The following is a 24,910-nucleotide window of genomic DNA, read 5'->3' on the forward strand; positions in this document are numbered from 1 at the left end:
GTCCCTCCCCATCTCTGTGTGAGTTACTGTGTGGTGCTTCCTGTCTGAGTCACACTGTCCGTTGTGATAGGCCTGGCTCCCTCACCCTGGCTCCGCCCTCAACCTGGCTCCGTCCCAAATGGCACCCTTTTCCATATACAGTGCACTACTTTTGACCAGGGCTCAGGGCCCTGGTCAAAAGCCCTCTGGGCCCTGGTCAAAAGTAGTGCACTACATAGGGAATAGAGTGTCAGTTTGTGCAAACACATTAACTCCTCGCTCTTAATCCCTGGCTCTGGCTCTGCCCTGTACTGCAGGCCATCCTGGGAGTCATAGAACTGTCCGCCGGCCAGGAGAAATATAATGACTTCTGTGTCACCATGGTTATGGTCCCTGCCACAGTCTCTAACAATATACTGGGCTCTGATCTCAGCATTGGCGCAGACAGAGCTTTAAATGCTATTACTTATGTAGTGCCTTGCGAAAGTATTCGGCCCCCTTGAACTTTGCGACCTTTTGCCACATTTCAGGTTTCAAACATAAAGGTATAAAACTGTATTTTTTTGTGAAGAATCAACAACAAGTGGGACACAATCATGAAGTGGAACGGCATTTAATGGATATTTCAAACTTTTTTAACAAATCAAAAACTGAAAAATTGGGCGTGCAAAATTATTCAGCCCCCTTAAGTTAATACTTTGTAGCGCCACCTTTTGCTGCGATTACAGCTGTAAGTCGCTTGGGGTATGTCTCTATCAGTTTTGCACATCGAGAGACTGAATTTTTTTCCCATTCCTCCTTGCAAAACAGCTCGAGCTCAGTGAGGTTGGATGGAGAGCATTTGTGAACAGCAGTTTTCAGTTCTTTCCACAGATTCTCGATTGGATTCAGGTCTAGACTTTGACTTGGCCATTCTAACACCTGGATATGTTTATTTTTGAACCATTCCATTGTAGATTTTGCTTTATGTTTTGGATCATTGTCTTGTTGGAAGACAAATCTCCGTCCCAGTCTCAGGTCTTTTGCAGACTCCATCAGGTTTTCTTCCAGAATGGTCCTGTATTTGGCTCCATCCATCTTCCCATCAATTTTAACCATCTTCCTTGTCCTTGCTGAAGAAAAGCAGGCCCAAACCATGATGCTGCCACCACCATGTTTGACAGTGGGGATGGTGTGTTCAGGGTTATGAGCTGTGTTGCTTTTACGCCAAACATAACGTTTTGCATTGTTGCCAAAAAGTTCAATTTTGGTTTCATCTGACCAGAGCACCTTCTTCCACATGTTTGGTGTGTCTCCCAGGTGGCTTGTGGCAAACTTTAAATGACAATTTTTATGGATATCTTTAAGAAATGGCTTTCTTCTTGCCACTCTTCCATAAAGGCCAGATTTGTGCAATATACGACTGATTGTTGTCCTATGGACAGAGTCTCCCACCTCAGCTGTAGATCTCTGCAGTTCATCCAGAGTGATCATGGGCCTCTTGGCTGCATCTCTGATCAGTCTTCTCCTTGTATGAGCTGAAAGTTTAGAGGGACGGCCAGGTCTTGGTAGATTTGCAGTGGTCTGATACTCCTTCCATTTCAATATTATCGCTTGCACAGTGCTCCTTGGGATGTTTAAAGCTTGGGAAATCTTTTTGTATCCAAATCCAGGCTTTAAACTTCTTCACAACAGTATCTCGGACCTGCCTGGTGTGTTCCTTGTTCTTCATGATGCTCTCTGCTCTTTTAACGGACCTCTGAGACTATCACAGTGCAGGTGTATTTATACGGAGACTTGATTACACACAGGTGGATTGTATTTATCATCATTAGTCATTTAGGTCAACATTGGATCATTCAGAGATCCTCACTGAACTTCTGGAGAGAGTTTGCTACACTGAAGGTAAAGGGGCTGAATAATTTTGCACGCACAATTTTTCAGTTTTTGATTTGTTAAAAAAGTTTGAAATATCCAATAAATGTCGTTCCACTTCATGATTGTGTCCCACTTGTTGATTCTTCACAAAAAAATACAGTTTTATATCTTTATGTTTGAAGCCTGAAATGTGGCAAAAGGTCGCAAAGTTCAAGGGGGTCGAATACTTTCGCAAGGCACTGTAAGTGTGGCTGGGGATCAGAGGTCGCGAGGTCAGATGTGTTTAGAACACCTACCACCCAATCAGAATAAAGGACTTCACTGATTGCAGCTTGGGGCGTTGCGTGTACCAGCATCACAACAGGCTGAACATAACTAGGTCTAACCCAAACACACCATACTGATTTGTGTTGAGCTAGGTGTGCATGTGCTCCTATATCATCTGAAGGAAAATAGTTAGGTAGAGTTTAAAAAGCCTTAGAAGGGAATAATAAACACAGCGAAATAGCAAGATAAGGTATGACAACTCATCGTCTGATCAGCTGCAAACAATGTATACATTAGAAACAGCAAGAAGTTACAAAACAGTGTTTTCATTCAAGCTCAACCCATGCAGAGGTAAAGTAGTATATGATTAGGGGCCAGTTTCCCGGACACACTTTAAGCCTTGTCGTAGACTAAAAAGCACTTTCAATGGAGATTCTCCTAATGTTTTTTTATTCCAGAACCAGGCTTAGTCTGTGTCTGGTAACTGTCCCTGTAAGTCTAGGTCTTTTAGTCTGAGGCTACTGTTGCTGGTAAATATCACAATGAAGATCCCAGGTAAGTGATAGATACTGGCATGAAGTGACGTCAGTGGCATGTTTTTGCAGCTAGCGTTGTTCTGCCTGCAGCTGCACCTTTCTATGCTTGTTTGCTAAACACAAGGAGTTGACTTGTCCCTGGTCTGGTTTAACACAACAGTACCTATCCTGCAGTACTCCTATCCTGCTATCTCAATAGCACTCCTATCCCACTATCTCTACAGCACTTACAATCCCACTATCTCTATAGCACTCCTGTCCCGCTATCTCTACAGCACTCCTGTCCCGCTATCTTTACAACTCTCCTATCCTGCTATACATTTGTCTACAAGCCAGTTGGATGAGGTGGAGGTTTTTAAGGGAACGGTATTAATGAAGGAGAACTAGTAGTAGTAACATTTAGATGTCTTCTCAAACCAATATTTTTACCTTCACCCATCTAGTTGATTTTAATTCCATCATCAACCAAAACTAGATTTTCACGGAGCATCTGAAAAGCATTTGAATAGTCACTATACTGTATTGGAAAAGGAAGTGAATTCACTTAAGTAACCTACTTGTTGTGAACAAACACAGCATCTTATTTTGTGTTTACTGAGAATCTATTGCTAATAGTGAAAAATGGAGATTGAATGTGTCATAGAACATAATTGTTGTCTTGAACCAGGCCAGACCTCCATCTTGTTTTGAACACTGTCTGCATCGGTAGTGTACCTCACGAATAACAGCCAGCATTTTTCCACTCGCGTTCAAACATTCCCTCACGTCGTGAGGCCAAGTGCAGTGTCGCCAGGCTGCATCGTGACAGTCTGAGTCTACTGTTATTTCCACGTCAACACTTCTGTCTGTCTGCCAGCCAGGGTGACCAACCAACCCCGCCCTTCTCTTCTTTACCAATGGGATGCCAAGCCAACCCCCCTATCACACGGAGATAGCCACCCTCAGGATACACAGACACATTTTCTAGATCAGGCCCTAGTAGGGTAACAGGAGGTTCTGCCTCCCAAATGAGAGCCTATTCCTTTTATAGTGCACTACTTTTGACCAGAGTCCCATGGTCCCAATAGTGCACTGCATAGAGAATAGGGTGCCATTTGAGACAACGCCCATAGTCGGGGTAAAATGAAGTAGGATTTCTCTTTAAGTCTGAAAGTGCCCCCCCCTAGTGGTCTAACATGTTTGTGCCGCACCACCTCCAGGCATTTGAGTGTCTGCTGCAGCTCTATGAGGCCCGGACCAGCCATGAGGACTTTTGCATCCCGATGTGTGTGCTGCCTGCCACCATTAGTAACAATGTGCCCGGTACTGATCTGAGTATCGGGGCAGACACTTCCCTCAATGCCATTGTGGAGGTAAGGTAGAACTCACATAGTCTGGTCCCAGATCTGTTTGTGCTCTTGCCAACTCTATTGCTGTCATTGTCAAGACAGGCATGACAGGGAGTTGGCATGAGTGCACAAACAGACTAGCACTCAGGCAAGAACTCACAGCTTTCAATAGGGGTGAAATTATACCGTACTATTGAAGTTATCAACCATCATTCAATTAGTATTATTATGTGGTATGCTTTCCTAGAGATCTACAAGTATACTTATAAAGCATTGTATTAGCTAAAATACAACAACAAAAATAGTTTAGTCAAGAATTCTCTTATTGGACAGACCCTAGTTGACATTGTGGAAAAGAAGAATGCACAAATGTACTTGGGAATATAGACTGACAATAGACACAGACATTTCCCACAATGTCTCTCCCACATTTACACAGACTTATACAAGCACACTGTACACAAACCCATTTCTGTGCACTTACAACATGCATACTTTAATAGTTAGAATTACTCTTCCCTTTACTGACTGCTTTCTGCTTTAGTGTTACGGAATAAATCTTTATCAGACTCTGCATCCTACGATCGTATTATATTGTGACATGGAGCATGTTTTGGGCAATTGTGTGAGCATTTGATACCTACTGTATAGACAGCATTTTTGTATGTACCTACTACCTAACAAAATAACATTGCCTGCAAGCTATTGATAACCTTACAGTGGGTGTGTCCCAAATGGCACCCTATTCCCTGTAGTGCACTACATAGAGAATAGTGTGCCATTTGGGATGCAGAGAATAGTGTGCCATTTTGGATGCAGAAGTGTGTCTAGAAGTGTGTCTATTTGATCTGACTATGAGCATCTATGTGTGTGTGTGTGTGTGTCAGACATGTGACCGCATCAAGCAGTCTGCCAGTGGGACCAAGCGGCGTGTGTTCATCATTGAGACCATGGGGGGTACTGTGGGTACCTGGCCAGTGTCGGGGGGTTGGCTGCGGGGGCTGACACTGTCTACATCTATGAGGAACCCTTCAACATCCGAGACCTCCAGGTGAGGACCATTGTTTTACAAAGGGTTGCAAAATTCCGCCAACTTTCCCAAAAATCGCAGTTTTTATAGAAATCCCGGTTGGAGGATTCTCGGAATCAGGAGGGAATAAACAGGAAATTCGGAAACCTCCAACCATGATTTATGGAAAACCAGGGGAATTTTGGAAACCTAGTTCTACACAGTATACAGTACATTGTTACAAATGTAAATGTTTACATCATAGTTCATTCCTCAGTGGATACATGTGCAGCTGTGACAACTTTCTAAATTGAAGCAGTTTTTTTAGTATGGAGAACAATCTCCATGTGGCTGTCAATGGTTACATTGTCCTATTTATACAGCGCTGTGCAGTACAATTACACTCCAAGGAAAGAGCCTCCATTCCCTTTATTGTGCTCTACTTTTGAGCCCTTTTGACCTTGGTCAAAAGTGGTGCACTGTAAAGGATAGGGCGGCAGGTAGCCTAGTGTTGGGCCAGTAACCGAAAGGTTGCTGGATCGAATCCCTGAGCTGACAAGGTCAAAATCTGTCGTTCTAACCCCTGAACAAGGCAGATAACCCACTGTTCCCCTGCCAATCACTCTCTCCTCCCTCAGCACAACGGGGCCTCTATTTTAGGACTTCTCAGGTGACCCAGATACAGTACGTAGATAAGGCAGTTATTAACAGGCGGAGAGCATCATAATTCCAGGAGTGTTAAAAGCTCTGATCAAGACACATCACATTATGGTTTGAGGAGGTCTACTCAACACCAGTAGAGAGTTGTTGATGTGCCCGTTTTTATTGTCCGAGAGACACATTGCTGTTTTCAGGTACATAAAAGTTATAGATCCCCTCAGATTATGGAGAAAATATGCAGTCCCCTTCTAAGAACAGACCAATGACATCAAAATGAAAGTATTATTTAATGTCATGAACGTTATGGATATGCTACCTTGTGAAACGAGGTGATGTTGATATTTACCCATGTGTTGCAAAGAGCACACACAGTATAATCAAACGATTGTGTTGATTTTGTGTAATGAGTGCTCATCAATACCCTAACCACAATGTTCAAGCTGTAGTCTACATTGGTCGGAGTGAATGGCGACAACTCCTCTAAGTGGACAGAAAATCAGTAAGACGTGAGCCACCTCCTGGTCACCAGAGCACACTGCAGTGCGCTGTCCCTGAGACACCAGCAGAGGAATGAGCGCTCATTCTGCAGCTCTGAAAGTTCGTGCAGGTTAGAGATAGAGGAGAAATACTCTAGGATACTTCAGACTTCTCACAGCTGACGTGAGGATTTTTCTCACTGCTTCAGTCCAACGTCGAGCACTTGACAGAGAAGATGAAGACGGGGATCCAGAGAGGCTTGGTGCTGAGGTAAGTGAGCAAAGGCGGAGCTCACGTCCAGCATGATAGCCTGTTAACAAGTAAACAGTATGTTAACAATGAAGGCATATGTGTACGTCGCCAGCTATGTATGATAGTCATACTACCTTTATGCCATACTGTATAGGCTATTAATACAAATTGTCTAATAAAACTCTTCATTTGTATGTTAAAATATAACCTTTTTGGAACTATTCATCACAATTATGGCCCATTTATATTGTGAACGGGCCCTAATTCTTCCTGTACTGTTGATACTCTATGGAGGCTCTGTCAAGGCCACTCATCATCGCTCTGTGTAACTGAACTTAGAGGGAAGAGTCCCCCTGTATTGCAGCAGCAGGACACCTGGAACCTTGACATTGTGTGTGCGCGTGCGTGCGTGTGTGTGTGACGTGATAGGAATGAGAACTCCAACGAGAACTTCACCACAGATTTCATCTACCAGCTGTACTCTGAGGAGGGGAAAGGGGTGTTTGACTGCAGGAAGAACGTGCTTGGACATATGCAGCAGGTGTGGTTAGCTCATTACCCACACACACGCACACACAGCTGTGTATTCCACATAATATTATTAGCCTACTCCAACCCTAACCCATGAACCTGACCTGAGTAAAACGGATCAATTGTTTTATTTATTTCCAAAGGGAGGGGCTCCTTCTCCATTTGACAGGAACTTTGGAACGAAGATTGCAGCAAAAGCAATTCAGTGGATTTCAAGAAAGCTAAAGGAGTCCTACAAAGACGGTACTGTACATGTACTGAATGTAGTTCATAAATCCTTTTTTAGTACTAACAGGATGTGGCCTCTTTAGTTTCCCTGTTGATTAAGGCTGCATTCCAAATGGCACCCTATCCCTATATGGTGCACTACTTTTGACAAGGGCCCATAGGGCTCTCTAGTCAAATGTAGAGCACTATATTTGGAATATGGTGTCATTTGGGACACACAGAAATGTGTGCTGACTGTATTCCCTTACCATGCAGGGAAAGTGTTCGCTAACACAGAGGACACGGCCTGTTTGCTGGGGATGCGTCGCAGAACCATGGCCTTCCAACCAGTAGTGCAGCTGAAAGATGAGACAGACTTTGCGTAAGACAACATTTACAGTACCTTCAGGCACAGCACTTACACCTACACAGACACCCATTTAGGATTTCAACCAATGACTGCTCTTCAAATGAGAGATAGTAATTTTTCTGTGTAGACCTCCATAGTAGCACACAATGAGAAGTACAATTATTTATTCAATATGACTAATCCTGACTTATCCTACTTCAAATCAAGTGTAGGTCTTACCGTGAAATGCTTCCTTACAAGCCCTTAATTAACGAACAGTGCAGTTCAAGAAAGAGTTAAGAAAATATTTATCAAATAAACTAAAGTAAAAAATTATAAAAAGTAACACAATAAAATAACAATAACGAGGCTTTATACAGGGGTACCGGTACTGAGTCAATGTGCAGGGTTACAGGTTAGTTGAGGTAATTTGTACATGTAGGTAGGGGTGAAGCGATTGTTCAGCAGTCTTATGGCTTGGGGGTAGAAGCTTTTGGTCGTAGACTTGGCGCTCTGGTACCGCTTGCCATGCAGTTGCAGAGAAAACAGTCTATGACTTGGGTGACCATTTTTGGGGCTTTCCTCGGACACCGCCTGGTATATAGATCCTGGATGGCAGGAAGCTTGGCCGTGTACTGGGCCGTACGCACTACCCTCTGTAGCGCCTTACGGTCAGATGCCGAGCAGTTGCCATACCAGGCGGTGATGCAACCGGTCAGGATTCTCTAGATGGTGCAGTTGTAGAACTTTTTGAGGATCTGGGGACCAAATCTTTTCAGTCTCCTGAGGGGTAAAAGGTGTTGTCATGCCCTCTTCACGACTGTCTTGGTGTGTTTGGACCATAATAGTTTGTCTGTGATGTGGACACCAAAGAACTTGAAATGCTCGACCCACTCAACTACAGCCCCGTTGATGTTAATGGGGGCCTGTTCGGCCCGCCTTTCCTGTAGTCCACGATCAGCCGCTTACAACTCCTTACAACGTCCACCCGTTCAAACGTATAGTGGCAAATTGAATTGCCTTTATGGTCTCTCATACACAGTATGTGTGTCTCTTATCTTCCTCTCTCTCTCTCTGTGTGTGTGTGTGTATATATAGCCACAGGATCCCTAAGGAACAGTGGTGGTTGAAGCTTCGCCCCCTGATGAAGATCCTGGCTAAGTACAAGACCAGCTACGATGTGTCTGACTCTGGCCAGCTGGAGCCAGTGACCCGGGTCAGGCCCAAGAAGGCAGACTGAACAGACCATCTAGCCTTGCTGACCAGCAGATAGCTAGACAGCTAGACTAGATAGGCTAGTCTGTAGAGGCCTAGGCTGCTCTGAGCTGATCTATTCAGTGTAACTTAGCCTTTATCATGATAACTCTTACCAGCACTTTTCAGTCCATCCCATTCTCATGTCTCCTCAGAAACTCCACCCTTCATCCGAAGTATGCACTTGCACACTTTCTCTTATGGGTTTTACAATGGTGAAAACTGCTTCCAGTCAACACTTGTGCTTTTAAATTCATGACTGGGCGTGTTATAGTGCACACTTGTGGAAAAGGGTGGAGAATCAGGATGTAGCTTGAGTCGACTCCCATAGGTTCTTCTTCCCTCTCCATGTTCTTCTAAAGGGAGAGCCGACTGTCTCCCATCACCTACTGTAGGTCTATTCCACTGTGTGTTGTTACTCTATACTTGCACTTTGTATCAAACCTGGGCTGTGTGTGGCACTTAAAGGGATAGTTCACCCAAATAAAATAAAAAGAACACAGAGGTTTTCTTACCCTGTAAGCAGTTTGTGGCACTTAAGAGTAGGGGCTGTATTCAATCCGTGTTGCAGAAATGCAGCGTTCCCGCGTTAGCTGAAGATGCCGGCTCAGTAGGAAATGACCTTTACATTGCTTTAGCGATACAGATTGAATAGAGCCCTGGGTCATGTTTGTTCTGCTGCTGTATTATGTTGCTTTGTTGAGGATGATGCATTTGTGAAAACCATTATTATGCAATATAACTTTGTTCTAATATGTTGACTCACTGTGTGTTTTCTCCAATTAAAGAATACTAGTGAAACCTCAAGCACAGCAACACTATTCAACATATCAGAGGAAGGGCATGTAAACCTCACAGAATAAAAATGCATGTAGAATTGTGTCTGGTATAGAGATGGAAGTTCAAAGCCTTGTGAAACCGACTGACCGCTGCATTTGTATTTATTATGGATCCCCATTAGCTGCTGCCAAGGCCGCAACTCTCCATGTGGTCCGGCAAAATTAAGGCAGTGATTCAATTGACATTCATTACAGAATTCACAACACACTAAGTGTGTGCCCTCAGGCCCGTATGCCACCACCACATATCTACAACACAAAATCCATGCGTACGTGTGTGTATGGTGCACATGTTACCATGTGTGTGTATGCATGTGTCTGTGCCTATGTTTGTGTTGCTTTACAGTCCCCACTGTACCATAAGGTGTAGCTTTGCCAAGAGTGTGCAGAGCTGTCATCAAGGCAAAGGGTGGCTGCTTTGAGGAATCTCATATATAAAATATATTTTGATTTGTCTTAACACTTTTTTGGTTATTACATGATTCCATGTGTTATTTAATAGTTTTAATGTCTTCATTATTATTCTACAATGCAGAAAATAGTAAACATAAAGAAAAACCATTGAATGAGTAGGTGTATCCAAACTTTTGATTGGTACAGTATATCATAAATGACACGTTATATTACAATGTGAGAATTTAATGGTCATATTTTATACAAACACTGAACAAAAATATCAAATAATAATAATATCAAAAATTTGACTTGAGTTACAGTTCGTAAGGAAAATCAAAATGAATAAATTAGGCCCTAATCTACAGATTTCACATGATTGGGAACACAGATATGCATCTGTTGGTCACAGATACCTTAAAATAAATTTTAAAAAGTAGGGGCGTGGATCAGAAAACCATTTGCCTCATGTAGCGCGACACGTCTCCTTCACATAGAGTTGATCAGGTTGTTGATTGTGGCCTGAGGAATGTTATCCCCCTCTTGAATGGCTGTGTGAAGTTGCTGGATATTGGCGGGAACTGTAACACACGCTGTCATTACACGTCATCCAGAGCACACCAAACAAGCTCAATAGGTGACATGTCTGGTGAGTATGCAGGCCATGGAAGAAGTTGGAAAATTTCAGCTTCCAGGAATTGTGTACAGATCCTTGCGACATGGGGCCATGCATTATCATGCTGAAAATAGCCCTTGAAGGCGAGCATCGCCGAACTGCAGTCAGGTCAAGACCCTGGTGAGGATGACAAGCATGCAGATGAGCTTCCCAGAGAGTTTCTTACAGTTTGTGCAGAAATACTTTGGTTTTGTAGTTTCATCAGCTGTCTGGGTGGCTGGTCTCAGACCATCCCGCAGGTGAAGAAGCCGGATGTGGAGGTCCTGGGCTGGTGTGGTTCCACGTGGTCGGCTCGGCTGTTGTGAGGCCGGTTGGACATACTGCCAAATTCTCTAAAATGACGTTGGAGGTGGCTTATGGAAGAGAAATTTACATTAAATTCTCTGGCAACAGCTCTGGTGGACATTCCTGCAGTCAGAATGTCAATTGCATGCTCCCTCAAAACTTGAGACATCTGTGGAATTGTGTTGTGTGAAAAAACTGCACATTTTAAAGTGGCCTTTTATTGTCTTCAGAACAAGGTGCACCTATGTCATTATCGGTTTAATCATGAATAATGCTGATTCTAGATATGCCACAGCTGTCAGGTGGATGGATTATCTTGGCAAAGGAGAAATGCTCTCTAAACGGGAAGTAAGCACATTTTTTGAGAGAAATGTCTTTTTTTTATGAGAATGGAAAATGTCTGATCTTTTATTTCTGCTCATGAAACCAACACTTTAAATGTTGTGTTGTATATTTTTGTTCAGTATTCATTATACGTACCCTATGGAAATACAGTATTTCAATAGACCATCCTTGTACAGACATTTAGAAACCAGAGGTGAGTCTATGTCTAGAAAGTACACCAATAAATTAAATGTATGTTGTCATAGTTGTATATTATGAATATGGTATCGAGGTGAGGTTAGGCATAATGTTATCTATCGGAGCACCTGTTTTCTGTTGTGCTCATTCCATTTTTGCCCAAAAACCAAATAGACTTTCTGGTTAATTTAATACAATTCAATATATATTATTACTGGACACAGTCCAGTTATTCAGGACAATCAAGTAACATTGATGTTCACCATGTTATGACACAGTGCCTCTGAAGTCGCTTAATTGTAAAATAGAAAAGTGGATAATTCTATGTCTGGTTATTTTACCACCCACGAGGGGTCTTTCTTGATGATGTCATTCTCAGGGCCCAGAATAGCAACTCCACATGTCCTTTGTCCAATGCCAAGGTACCTGTGTTAAACAGAAATCCAAAATATTAAAATGGCCATTCTCTGCATATAACATTTTATTCAGTCCAATAATATGGCTTACCTGTGGACAACTTCAAAAAATACAAATTCATGGTAAACTGTAGTTGGAGCACTCAAAAGACAGGTTCATATCTATATTACAAATTCAACACTTGAAATGATATTACCTGCCAGCAACATCGACAATGTTCTTGTCTGTGACAGCAAAGAGTCTCTCTCTGTGGGCCTGTTTCAGCTCGTCTGTGATTCCACTCAGGAAGCGGCCCATACCTGCAACACGGTGGTGTGATGTGTCAAGACATGGATTGACAGTCTGTCTATTTCATCTCTTTGTTTTGGTCCATTTATAACATGTCATTTAGAAGTCTCTAATGCAATGCATCTCTTTGTAGACACTGTAAATGTGTCCAGTGCTGTCCTCATGTACAGTAAAAGTTAACAGGACATAAACGAACAGCATGTTAAATGTCAGGTAAAGAGGTTGAGAGCTGGGACAACTCCAGGAGAGATAAGGAAGGGCCCATCTTTTGTCAGCTGTAGTATTTGTCATCCAGTGGGATTTCTATTCAGTATGGAAGCCTCTTTGTGAGTCCCAAATGGGACCTTATTCCCTACCTAGTGCACTACTTTAAACCATGGCATATAGGGCTACTCATAGGTCTCTGGTCAAAAGTAGTGCACTAAATAGGGAATATGGTGCTCTACCTTTATCGGAGGGGGCGACGGGGGAGTCCACGGCTGAGAACACGGACAGCTTGGCCTCATTGATGTCCTGCTGGGTAAACTGTCCTGATATGGCCCAGTCCACACCCTTACGGAACGCTGACAGAGTCTGCACCGTGTTGGGGTCTCTGAAATAAACACAGGGACATGCAAATTAAATAGGAGAAGTTATCGAATGCAAAAATGTACAATCATTTTTATTAAATAACTCTCCTTAATGTACATTTTGATAGGTTCAGATTTCTAAACGTGAAATATGAAATGCAGAACGTTTACGGTCTGTCAGAACATGTTATTGTTAGACATCAGGTATCCTAAGGTAAGGAGAAGGGCCACAGTCTGGTTTCAGTTGTTGGGTTGTAATTTGAAATACTTGCTAGATCAGAAGTGAATGGTTATCTGTAGGAGGAATGTATATGGTGGGTCAATAAAGGTTGAATGAGTCAGGGGCTTGGAATGTTACTGAGGAAGGGAAAGGCAATCACATGGTGGTGGTCACTGATAAGGGTGGATAGCTGTGGATTAGTGAGGAATGGGGGCTGACGTCAGGTCACATGAAGGGAGAAGGAACAGTTTATTACCCACGTCACTTAACTTCCTGCCTAGCAATGAAGATGTAATGTTCAAAGAAAAGGAGAAGACTCCACCTAAAGTGGGGTATATATACATGCACATGTGGGAACATGTCTTTGTCTGTTCAGCTCTCTGACCCATTGGGTGAATAAACTTGGTTTTTAGCTTTTCCTAGTTGTCCGTTAGGTACTAAATAAACAGAGTAAAAGCTAACAATTTCACGACTCTAAGATAAAACAAAATGCATTCAAAATAGTTCCAATGTTTTGTGATTACATGTATTATTTTCCATTTCCTGAAAAGTTCCAGTTTTGGAGATTTTCTTTCGACAGTGAGTCATGTTTTAATCTGGTTAACAACTGTTAAAACCGGTTTGAGTACAATATAATCCTGTCTTATTGCAGTACATTAATACACTACACACCTGTATGAATAGAAGGTGAATAGTCCTCCTCCCATCCTGGCCCCCCCACCGTAGGCCCCACCCTTTTCTCTGATCTCTCCATGCAGGTACTTAGATGTCATCATCCGGGCCAGGATATTCAGGCTGAGGGAGAGAGGGGGAAGAGCATGGGAAAGTTTTCCAGAAACCCCGGTTGAAGGATTCTGGATTTCGTGCATTTTCTAAAGTAGCCAGAGTTTGAAACCCTAGTAAAATGTAAACATGGATCTGAGAGGGTATGGAAAGACATGGAACATGAACTACTAGGGCGATAGCTTAACACAGTATTAAGACAGTCACCTGGCACAGTCCTCATGGGTGAAGGGCACGGTGCGGATACACTCGCTGACAAAGTTGATTGGGAAGGGCATTGGGAAAAATGTCTTCATCTGGCAGGGCTTGAAGTTCGGCTCCTGTGTGGGGATGATCAAACACACTCACATTAGCTCAATGGTAGAATATGGAGGTCAGGGACCAATGAAGACCATTGGTCAGAGACCAATGATAGTAAGATCAAACTAATGTTCAGGGGCTGTATGGGATCAAGCGTCTGAGAGTCGGAGTGCTGATCTAGGATCAGGTCCCCTGTCCACCATGTAATCTTATTCATTGTGATCTAAAAGGCAAAACTGATCCTAAATCAGTATGTATGCTCTATACAGTACATACGGCCCCGTGCCCTAGGTTAAAAGTGGAGGCGATACGCACAGAGACAAGTTTTCTGCTTGGGCCAGATCCAGGGGGTGCCAGTGGGTCAAGAGGTCTCTGTTAGGATCAAAAGAAAAGTGAATGAAAAATCCTGTCAACTCACAGTGAAATACAGGCTTCGTCCCAAATGCGACCCTATTCTCTACACAGCGCACTTCTTTTGACCAGATTCCTATGGACTCTGATCAAAATGTCACATGGAATGATGCTGAAGAGACGGAGCAGGTACGGGGAGTAAAACATTTAATAAATAACGGACATGGAACGAGACAGGAACAGCGTCAGTAAACAGGTAACACAAAGGAAAGACAATCAATGCAGAAGCGGGGAACAGAGCTGGGGAACTGACAAATATAGGGGAGGTAATAACAGGTGATGGAGTGAGTCCAATGTCGCTGCTGCTCGTGACGAGGGAAGGCTGGTGTGCGTAATGGATGATAGAAGTGCGTGATGCAGGGCAGCTTGGTGCCCTCAAGCACCAGGGGGGGGGGGGCAGACGTGACACAAAAATAGCATACTATGTAGGGAATAGGGTGCTACTTGGGACAAACCCACAGTACTCATTTCAATTGGTTATAGTGCAGTCTCAGTACAGTACCAAGATAGTGTAACAAACTCATACCTCAGTGATATTGGAATGGACTGGTTTGCGATCCTTCTTATTGGAAGAAACGTTACACATTAAGTTATCCAACTGTCCAGCGGCATTAGACATCTTCTGCGGTGTTGCGTTAACCGCACATCTGTCCAAAGAAGTTGTAAAACACTTTACGTAAAGTCAACATAGAGAAATCATAGTAATATCTTAACCTTTGATAAGTAACTGTCACGTGTAAAGACTTTACCCACCTCATGTTCAGTGGGTTGAGAATGTGTCTCTTGATTCTAGGAAGTGTCCGTAGAACTTGGGTGAGGTCTGGCATCTCTGCGACCCTCTTCATAAACTTGACCTGATATTCAAGATACACAAGATACCTGAGATTTCTTTCATTTGAGGGTACAGAAGTGCATTATATTCTCATTCAGAGGGTACAATACCAGTGTCCTTCGTCATTAGTGCTTTTTCTGTGCTTGTAGACCCTCAGGTTACATGGTCTGACTCCCCCCTCTCACCTGCTCCATCCCTCCGAAGGTCTCCTGTAGTTCTCCTGTTGGGGTAAGGTTGCGAGCTGCCCGTGTCATGGCATACATGTGACCAGAATTAGATATCCCATTGGCCAGTTCCTGAGCCGACATCATGACCAGAACACGCAGACGCTCCTCGTCATCAAAGTGCGGGCTGTGGGTCAAAGTGCAAGGGTCAGAGCAGAGCAGAGGGACAAGGGCTCAAATAATATCAAATGACTTATTAGAAAACAATGGACATGTGGATCATTAGTGATAGATGGATAATTTAAAGTTTGATAATTATCTGAGAAGAACATATAACCATGTATTACTGTTCCACTGTATTATTCTAATTGACATGTGAACCTACCTGTTGAATATGTCACTCCACAGGTGAAACATATCAGGAAGATTCCTCTCCAGGCAGGAAGATGAAAGGAGGACTCCCTGTGAATCAGAGGTGATTGAGAATGCTCTGTCTTGTAGCTTATTGCATTGCGTACTTGTGTAGGGTATAAACTAGGCTTTATGGTGACTGACTGGCTGGGGACTGACCTGTTCATACATATCCATGTTAGAGTAGTCAGGGTTGACTGATGTGGAGATGGACATGCCTCCTGTTTTCAGCTCCATCTGCTGGTCCTGCTGCCTGTAGTCCAGCCCTCCACAGCCCATCCTGAAATAACACACCGTCTAAATTATCATACGTTTCACATTACAGCCAAACGGGAACAACACACACTCCTTATCATATTCACCTTACATCCCATCAAAAAAGAACACACACTCCCATGACCTTTTCACAAATCCTACTGACCTAACAGCCAACACAGCACGCCATCTCACAATCACCTCAGTAACCCAGGCTGACACACATTCTCAAGACAAAAGCTCAATAGTATTACAATTGCAACTACCTCCATTACCTCCAACTAGATGTAGACCGATTAATTAGGGCCGATTTCAAGTTGTTTTCATAACAAATCAGTAATCAGCCTTTTTGGACGCCGATTACATTGCAATCCATGAGGAAACTGCCTGGCAGGCTGACCACCTGTTACGCGGGTGCAGCATCAAAAGGACCTTGTGGCTGCAAAGAGCCAAGGTAAGTTGCTAGCCAGCGTTAAACTCATCTTATAAAAAACAATCAATCTTCACATAATCACTAGTTAACAGCACATGGTTGATGATATTACTCGGTTAACTAGCTTGTCCTGCGTTGCACATAATCAATGCGGTGCATGTTAATGTATCTTCGAATCACAGCCTACTTCAACTTTGCCAAATGGGGGTGACTTAACAAAAGAGCTTTCGCGAAAAAGCACATACGTTGCACAAATGTACCCAACCATAAACATCAATGCCTTTCTTAAAATCAATACACAGAAGTATATTTTTTTAAACCTGCATATTTAATTCAAATAAATGCATGTTAACAGGCAATATTAACTAGGGAAATTGTCACTTCTCTTACATTCAGTGCAAGCAGAGTCAGGGGATATGCAACAAGTTTGGGCCGCCTGGCTGTGAAACTGTGTTTCTTCCTAACAAAGACCGGAATTAATTTGCCAGAATTTTACATAATTATGACATAACATTGAAGGTTGTGCAATGTAACAGCAATATTTATACTTATGGATGCCACCCGTTAGATAAAATACGGAACGGTTCCGTATTTCACTGAAAGAATAAACGTTTTGTTTTCAAATTGATAGTTTCTGGATTTGACCATATTGCTGCCCAAAGGCTCATATTTCGGTGTGTTTATTATAATTAAGTCTATGATTTGATATTTGATAGAGCAGTCTGCAGTCTGACTGAGCGGTGGTAGGCAGCAGCAAGCTCGTAAGCATTCATTCAAAAAGCACTTTACTGCGTTTGCGAGCAGCTCTTAGCAATGCTTGAAGCACAGCGCTGTTTATGACTTCAAGCCTATCAACTCCCGAGATTAGGCTGGCAATACTAAAGTACCTATAAGAACATCCAATAGTTAAAGGTATATGAAATACAATGGTAGTGAGAGAGATAGTCGACGCGTCATAATTCCTATAACTACAACCTAAAACTTCTTACCTGGGAATATTGGAGACTCATGTTAAAAGGAACCACCAGCTTTCATATGTTATCATGTTCTGAGCAAGGAACTTAAAAGTTAGCTTTTTTTACATGGCACATATTGCACTTTTATTTTCTTCTCCAACACTGCGTTTTTGCATTATTTAAACCAAATTGAACATGTTTCATTATTTATTTAAGACTAAATAGATTTTATTTGTTTATTTTGACTTAATATAATACAAGGGTTAATTGTTAATTCAGTATTGTTGTAATTGTCATTATTGCAAATATATATACAATTGATTGATTAATCGGTATTGGCTTGAAAAATCATAATCGGTCGACCTCTACCTTCAACACATGTATATGAAACCACACGAGCTAAAGCTTCTGGACAATACACACATGATCTTTCATATCATATTGGTTCTGGACTCACTTGGTGATGACACTGCAGAAGAGGGGCACGTATAGTTTGAGGTCCTCAGGGAGGCTGTTGAGACTACACATAGCTCTGAAGTAGACCATGCCATTGGTGGGCTGCTCACAGTACTGTACTGGCACTCCTCCTAGTGGGGTGAAGAGAGTAGAACAGGACAAATGTCAAAGGTAGGCAAAACCATGAGACAAATGACCTGAGTGTCCTAACGTTGAACTTCAAGGACTGATTCTCCAGGGAGCTACAGAGTTTATACATCAACACGTATCCATAGTACCGTGCATGTTGTTTTAAATGAGGGGTTTAGTCTATCAAAACAGACAGACTGGGTGGACTAGAGTGTAATCTCAGAACCCAGAGTAACTAGAGTGTAGCGTCAGCATGTATCCATTAATACAGTAAGTACTGTACCTGCAGTGCCCATCTCCACATGTGTGACTGCTATCGTTGGCTCAATATCAGATACGTTCAGGGCAGGGAGACATGAAGCATCCTGGGTCTGGCTCTGAATCGATAGCAGCTCAAGACCTGAATTGAAAACAACACAAAATAAAACATGTTTTCATAATCAAGTCAATGAGTCTCTCTATTCTCCTTTATAGACGTAGAACTGACCTTTCTCATAGATGTCTTTCTTGTCACTCTCAGACAGAGCCTGTATCTTCTTCTGGAGTTTCTCCTCCTCTGCTTTGACCTGTTTCTCCAGGTACGCCTCATCAGGACTCATAGACAGAGTCAGTCTGTGAGTATTATCCTACACAGGCACAAACATGACACTCATGACCACAACACTAAATAATGTGAATGACATTATTACACTGATGATGTCATGTTCTGCTTTCAACAACACCATGGTCTATGACCCCTGCACGATAACTTCTCAACTTCCTTGATTAGACTGCTGAATCTCCTTTATTGATTTGTTTTGTTGAATTTCCTGTTACATACGTAATTCAGATTTAGATGCTGTCTATACTGAAATTTAAAACTCAACTTATTTTCTCCTGTCTGGTTACTCACCTTGAAATAGTGCACGACTTTCTCCTGGAGGAAGCGAGGGTTGTCCTTCAAGGCCTGTCTGAACTGGGTCACACTGTCGCAGATCTTCAGCAGCTGAACCGGGTCTCCATCATGGTTCCAACAGGAAGCTATGTACTGTTAGCAGAGAGACAACATACAGGGTGAAACATGATTACACTGTACATAAGAGCTGCCCAGGTGTGTGTGTTTGTGTGTGTCCATCGTGGTTCCAGCAGGAAGTTATGTACGGCAGAGACAAGTAAGCATGAGTTGACCCACACAAAACACCAACATAGTTAGAGAGGTGCTGACTAACGGAATACTAAGCTTACCAGAGGTCATGCTGTATACAGGAGTACTCACAGGACAGTCACTATGGTTATGTGTACATTCTTGAGTCTGTCTATATATACAGTGAGCTACAAAAGCATTGAGACAGTGATACATTTTTGGTTGTTTTGTCTCTGTACTCCAGCACTTTGGATTTGAAATGATACAATTTGTGCATCTAACTTCCCAACTCATCATTATTCACAATTCATTCAGGATTATCCATAACATTGGTAGCATCCATATTAATGTAGAAGTGTTTAGAAACATATTTTAGAAGAAGTGTTTAGAAACATATATTTACAAATAAAGTGACTCCAAAATGACACATTGGGCACCAAATAATCTGAAAAACAACCAAAAGAAACAGCAAATGCATCCTAACAAATTTGTAGTCACAAGCTTGATGTAGTCATTGCGTGCTATGAATATGGGATCAAATACTTAACTTTTACTGCATCTCAGTGCTAGAGGCATCATTATATGCCATGGTTCAATTCCAGACTGTATCTCAACCGGCCGTGATTGGGAGTCCCATAGGGTGGCACACAATTGGCCCAGCGTTGTCCGGGTTAGGTCGTCGTCGTAAAAAAAAAAAAAAGTACATTTGACCTAATACTTTTTGTCTCCTAAAAAATTGGGGACTATGTACAAAAAGTCCTGTAATTTCGGAACAGTTGATGAAAATATCGATATTGATGAAAATACCCTAAAATTAAAAGGTGACAGTCTGCACTTTAACCTCATAGTCATTGTATTATTTCAAATCCAAAGTGCTGGAGAACAGAATCAAAACAACAAATAATGTGTCACTGTCCAAATACTTTAGGAGCTCAATGTACAATGTCATTCCCTGCACATTTAATCTCTGTTTAGGGTGAAAGGGGGGGGGGTTTAGGGACTTGACAAGGACTTGTTCATGGTTAAAGCACAGGGAAGGCACAAGTCATGCTGTGGCCTTGTACTGTACTCACCGAGGCCAGAGACAGGCCGAAGCTGGTAGACTGATGTTTCATCTGGATCTCAATCTTATGAAGCAGGGCCTCTATCCTCTCCTCCTCAAATCCATTACTGGACCGTTAGGAGGGAAATACAGTTAGATGAAACGGCATTATTGTGATGACAAAAGTTACAAGAAACATTAGCAGCAAGTGCACTTACGCAATGATTTCATCAAAGGTTTGGATGATGATTTGCTTGACTTTCTCGGTATCTTCTTCGGCCATTCCTTGTAAGCCAATACTGAACGATGCCTCTTTGGTGCTCCCATCATATCTGAAAAATATACACCGGTAAATTAAGTATATACTGTTCCACTTAAAAGGCAAACACTTTAAAACAACATTTCTTACATTGCACCCCAGCATTCTATGACAATGTTGTTCTCGTGTAACAAGTTCTAAACGCCTCCCACTTGAACCTACCCTACTACAGAAGAAAAGTCTGTTCCTATCTTGGGTTCTATAAGGGCCTTGTAGAAGGGAGCGTTAGGTCCAGAAATCATCAGAGAGGACATCAGACTCAGGGTGAAGCCCTCAAATGTATCTGTGATACTGCAGAGAGAAGAACACATGAGTGACACCACTACATTATCACTTACTGATTTCAAGTTAAATGACCAAAATGCATGTGGAAATCACAGTATGCACCAATAGAGGTTACAGTCGCTTTAAAACTGAACAATGTATACTATCCCAGACACAATTTTAGAGAAACAACTGTTAGTGTTGTAGTAGATCAGCATTACATACTCTCCAAGCAGGTAGCTCATACACAGTGTGTTCTGTTTGGCTGCATCAGGCGCCATAACATCGGGACTGCAGGTCACATGGTCCTCTCTCTGTGGACAAATCAAATAGAATTACAGGAATTATAAAAGATTTATTGTCCACACAATGTGGAAATTTACATTTGGCTTCACACATAAAAAAAGACATCAAAACATTATCAAACAGCACCTTATCATCAAGATCATTCAAATAAGAAATTACAGTGAAATGTATTCAAACTGATAATGAATTAACTAATATCTGATAGCTGGTACTGACTGAGCTACAATGATACTAAATGGGAAGACTCACAGGCCTGTCCCAGTGGACTTGGTTAGGGACAGCAGTGTCAGGCTCAGTGCGTTCAAACTTGGACAGAGCCTCCTCATGGATCTGTTTCAGGTGCTGCTCTAAGGGCAGGTCCCCGTAGGTAAAGAACCTGAGGAGCAGAAAAGGGAAACCCTGTTACTGCCAAGGCCCAACAGAGTTGTGTGACAAGACACAGTGCGACTGTACCGAGTATTTAATATTGGGGTGTGTGACAGTGTGTTGTGCCGTGCATTGCTAAGTGGTAATATGTGACAGTGTACTGTACAGGTCATGGTGTATCACAATGTACTTTACAATGTGTTGCTAGTATGGAGCAGTAGCTAGTGTGGCAGCATGTTAGACTGTACCTTGCGTTGCTGGGGTGGTAGTGTGTGGCGTGGAAGTGCTTGAGTTGCTCCCAGGAGAGGTCAGGGATGGCCAGAGGTTCCCCTCCAGACACCACACCATATGTGTGGTCAGGATACAGCTTGTTCTGGAGGTGCTGGGCATACACTTGCTCATTGTCTGACTGAAATCACATAGAGAGAGGAAATGTAAGACTCCAATATGACATCCATTTGTCCATCTCCTGAGCAAATGATTCTGTAATTAACATAGCCTAATTCTCTAGCTATTAATAATTTGGAAAGAAATAACTCACAAAAGCACCCTTCATTTCATTGAAGACAACTCCTTTGAAGACCAAAGGGGAACTAGGATCTGTAGGGTTTTCATTCTCCAATCTCCATCCCTCCTGCCTTTAATGAAACCCATTGAGGACAAGGGTGTTAATGGCAGACTTCTGATGTCACCGATTATGATTAAAGAGGCATCTATTTAAACATCACACTTACCGAAAATCTAGTTCCCCCAGACAAGGGAAAAACACTGCATCCAGATACACGGAGAGGAGATTCTGGAAGTCTTTCCCGTTTTGTGTGGAGAATGGATACATGGTGAAATCACTGGCTGTGAATGAAAAACAATGATTTTAGACACCATTCTCTCTCTCTCACACACACACACACACACCACACACATACACACCTGTGAATGCATTCATGAAGGTGGAGAGTGATCTGTTGAGCATCTTGAAGAAGGGGTCCCTGCAGGGGTACTTCTCTGAGCCACACAACACTGTGTGTTCCAGGATGTGTGGGACCCCTGTGTTGTCCATCGGGGTCGTCCTGAGCTGAACACTGCAAAGGTGTTAGGACAAGAGAAGGAAACACTGTCATTACAAAAAGCATTGTCTTAAAATAAGTATTTTGTTATTAAACTAAACATTTAATTTGATCTAATCTTTTCCACCAGCCCGCTCTCTCTCTCTGTCACGGTAGCAATTGAGCCTGGGGACAAGGCTACATTTGACCTAATCCAAATAAAGCACAATCCCACAAATGTGGGATTATTACCTAAAGAGATTGTTTTTGTCATCTCTAGCTGCGTGTAGATACTGGGCGCCTGTGTTGTCATGGGTCAGTTTGACAGCTGTAAGGAACAGGTCAGGAACAGTAACCACCTGCAGAAATAGAGGAAGATAATTCACATTAGGGTTATTACCTTGCGCTAACCCTTGACTAAAACTGTATGTGAAGATGATCAGAATCGGGGTAATCTTTTTGTTGTGGATTGGTGTTTTTCCATCCTAGGGTCCCAAAGGGATGCACATTTTTGTTTTTGTATTTGATTAGTGGAATCAGGTGTTTTAGTGCTAGGGCTAAACAGGACCATGACCGAGATACACAGTTGTGAATAATGTGATAACTTGGTCATTTCACCTCCTTGACTGTGAAGCCATGGATCTTCTGTCCTGCCTGGTACTGCAATGCCCTCTCTGTTGCTGGGGTGCTCCTGAACCTCCATGATGGATTATGCCCCTGGAAACTGGATTTGCCAAGAGAGAGACCATTGCTGGCTTGCATCAGCTGTTGCATCACGTTATACATTGTGTCTTTCTAGACAGCAGAACACAGAGCAAGAATACAGCTGTACAGGTTTACCTACGTGTAAGGAAAGCATCGATATACTTGACACCACTGAAGGAAAGGTGTTTGAATATAACGTTACAGTATTTAACTGGCTAGCTGACAGGCTAGCTAGCTAACGTTACATTACTCACCTTAAAGATCGAAGTTTCTGGAGAACGGTTTTACTCTGCCTAAACATTATTTCCTTAATTTAGCGACAATAAATATAATGGGTATTTATCCGTACACATGCATATCAAAATACTACGCTCAGAACAGCTGTACTATTAAAACATAATAATCACGTTTTGGTTAGTTACACATCCATGTCCTCTCATGCCGACAATACTGTTGTAGCTAGTTGACACACGGAAATTGAAGTGGACAATGTCAACGTTGCGTCAACTGCGCAATGACAAACGAATACATGTGTTGACCCAAGTCACCCATTGATATTAGTATGCGTGGGTTCAGGTTGTTGATAGATCTACATAAACTGCGGCTTGCTATTTAGAGTTGATGGACTAGACTTTCAGTGTTGTACAACTTAACTTTCTATTGGCTAAGGAGGTAAGAACATCCGATATGATTGGGTAAACGTGGTATGACGACAGTTACAACGCCATGACGTACGGAAATGTTCGGGCAACACCAAATATTTATAACTAACCCTGGCAACACGTGGTTCGGGACGTAGCTAGCGTGCAGCGAGTAGCGCGGACGAAGTGGAGAACATGTTTGGGTGTTAATTCTGATGATATGGAGCGGGAGGATGAGGGTCAAGGATCGGAATGGTCTGTAGTAGAAAGACATACAGCACCAGTCAAAGGTTAGGACACACCTACTCATTCCAGGGGTTTTCATTATTTTTACTATTTTCTACATTGTAGAATAATAGTGAAGACATCAAAACTATGAAATAACACACATGAAAACATGTTGTAACCAAGAAAGTGTAACCAAAATATATGTTATATTTGAGATTCTTCAAAGTAGCCACCCTTTGCCTTGATGACAGCTTTGCACACTCTTGGCATTCTCTCAACCACTTTAATGAGGGAGTCATCTGGAATGCATTTCAATTAACAGATGTGCCTTGTTAAAAGTTCATTTGTGGAATTTCTTTCCTTCTTAATGTGTTTGAGCTAATAAGTTGTGTTGTGACAAGGTAGGGGTGGTATACAGAAGATTTGGTAAAATACCAAGTCCGTATTATGGCAAGAACAGCTCAAATAAGGAAAGAGAAACGACAGTCCATCATTACTTTAAGACATGAAGGTCAGTCAAACTGGAAAATATCAAGAACTTTGAAAGTTTCTTCAAATGCAGTCGCAAAAACCTTCAAGTGATATGATGAAACTGGCTCTCATGAGGACCGCCACAGGAAAAGAAGACCCAGAGTTACCTCTGCTGCAGAGAATATGTTCATTAGAGTTTCCAGCCACAGAAATTGTTGCCCAAATAAATGCTTCACAGAGTTCAAGTAACAGAGACATCTCAACATCAACTGTTCAGAGGAGACTGCGTGAATCAGGCCTTCATGGTCGAATTGCTGCAATGAAACGACTACTAAAGGACACAAATAGGAAGAAGAG

The 24,910-nt window shown here is 42.4% G+C and overlaps 1 protein-coding gene and 1 pseudogene across 2 annotated transcripts; one reads left to right on the forward strand and one right to left on the reverse strand.

Moving 5' to 3' along the window:
* LOC135514770 (ATP-dependent 6-phosphofructokinase, platelet type-like) overlaps positions 1–9,461 on the forward strand; it is a 36,123-nt pseudogene extending 26,662 nt beyond the window's left edge.
* Positions 9,462–10,163: 702 nt separating this feature from the next.
* Positions 10,164–23,789, reverse strand: LOC135514759 (presequence protease, mitochondrial-like). Of its 2 annotated transcripts, none has more exons than XM_064938329.1 (27): positions 23,468–23,789; positions 23,127–23,303; positions 22,761–22,867; positions 22,393–22,544; positions 22,200–22,314; positions 22,007–22,103; positions 21,714–21,874; positions 21,349–21,475; positions 21,019–21,107; positions 20,692–20,820; positions 20,429–20,542; positions 20,242–20,338; positions 18,938–19,072; positions 18,533–18,671; positions 18,329–18,445; positions 17,918–18,047; positions 15,976–16,096; positions 15,791–15,867; positions 15,427–15,592; positions 15,163–15,263; positions 14,936–15,056; positions 14,314–14,370; positions 13,906–14,018; positions 13,588–13,710; positions 12,573–12,718; positions 12,035–12,137; positions 10,164–11,847 (listed from the first exon to the last, which is right to left on the reverse strand). In XM_064938329.1, exons 2-27 carry the CDS (start codon positions 23,292–23,294, stop codon positions 11,754–11,756), a joined length of 3,099 nt encoding a protein of 1,032 aa, XP_064794401.1. In that variant the 5' UTR covers positions 23,295–23,303; positions 23,468–23,789; the 3' UTR covers positions 10,164–11,753. The 2 variants fall into 2 exon arrangements, with proteins under 2 accessions (XP_064794401.1, XP_064794409.1); XM_064938337.1 differs by having other exon boundaries at positions 23,127–23,232; positions 23,468–23,788.
* Between the last annotated feature and the right edge of the window lie 1,121 nt (positions 23,790–24,910).

Source organism: Oncorhynchus masou, chromosome 3 (assembly GCF_036934945.1).
Source record: "Oncorhynchus masou masou isolate Uvic2021 chromosome 3, UVic_Omas_1.1, whole genome shotgun sequence".
Lineage (NCBI taxonomy): Eukaryota > Metazoa > Chordata > Actinopteri > Salmoniformes > Salmonidae > Oncorhynchus > Oncorhynchus masou.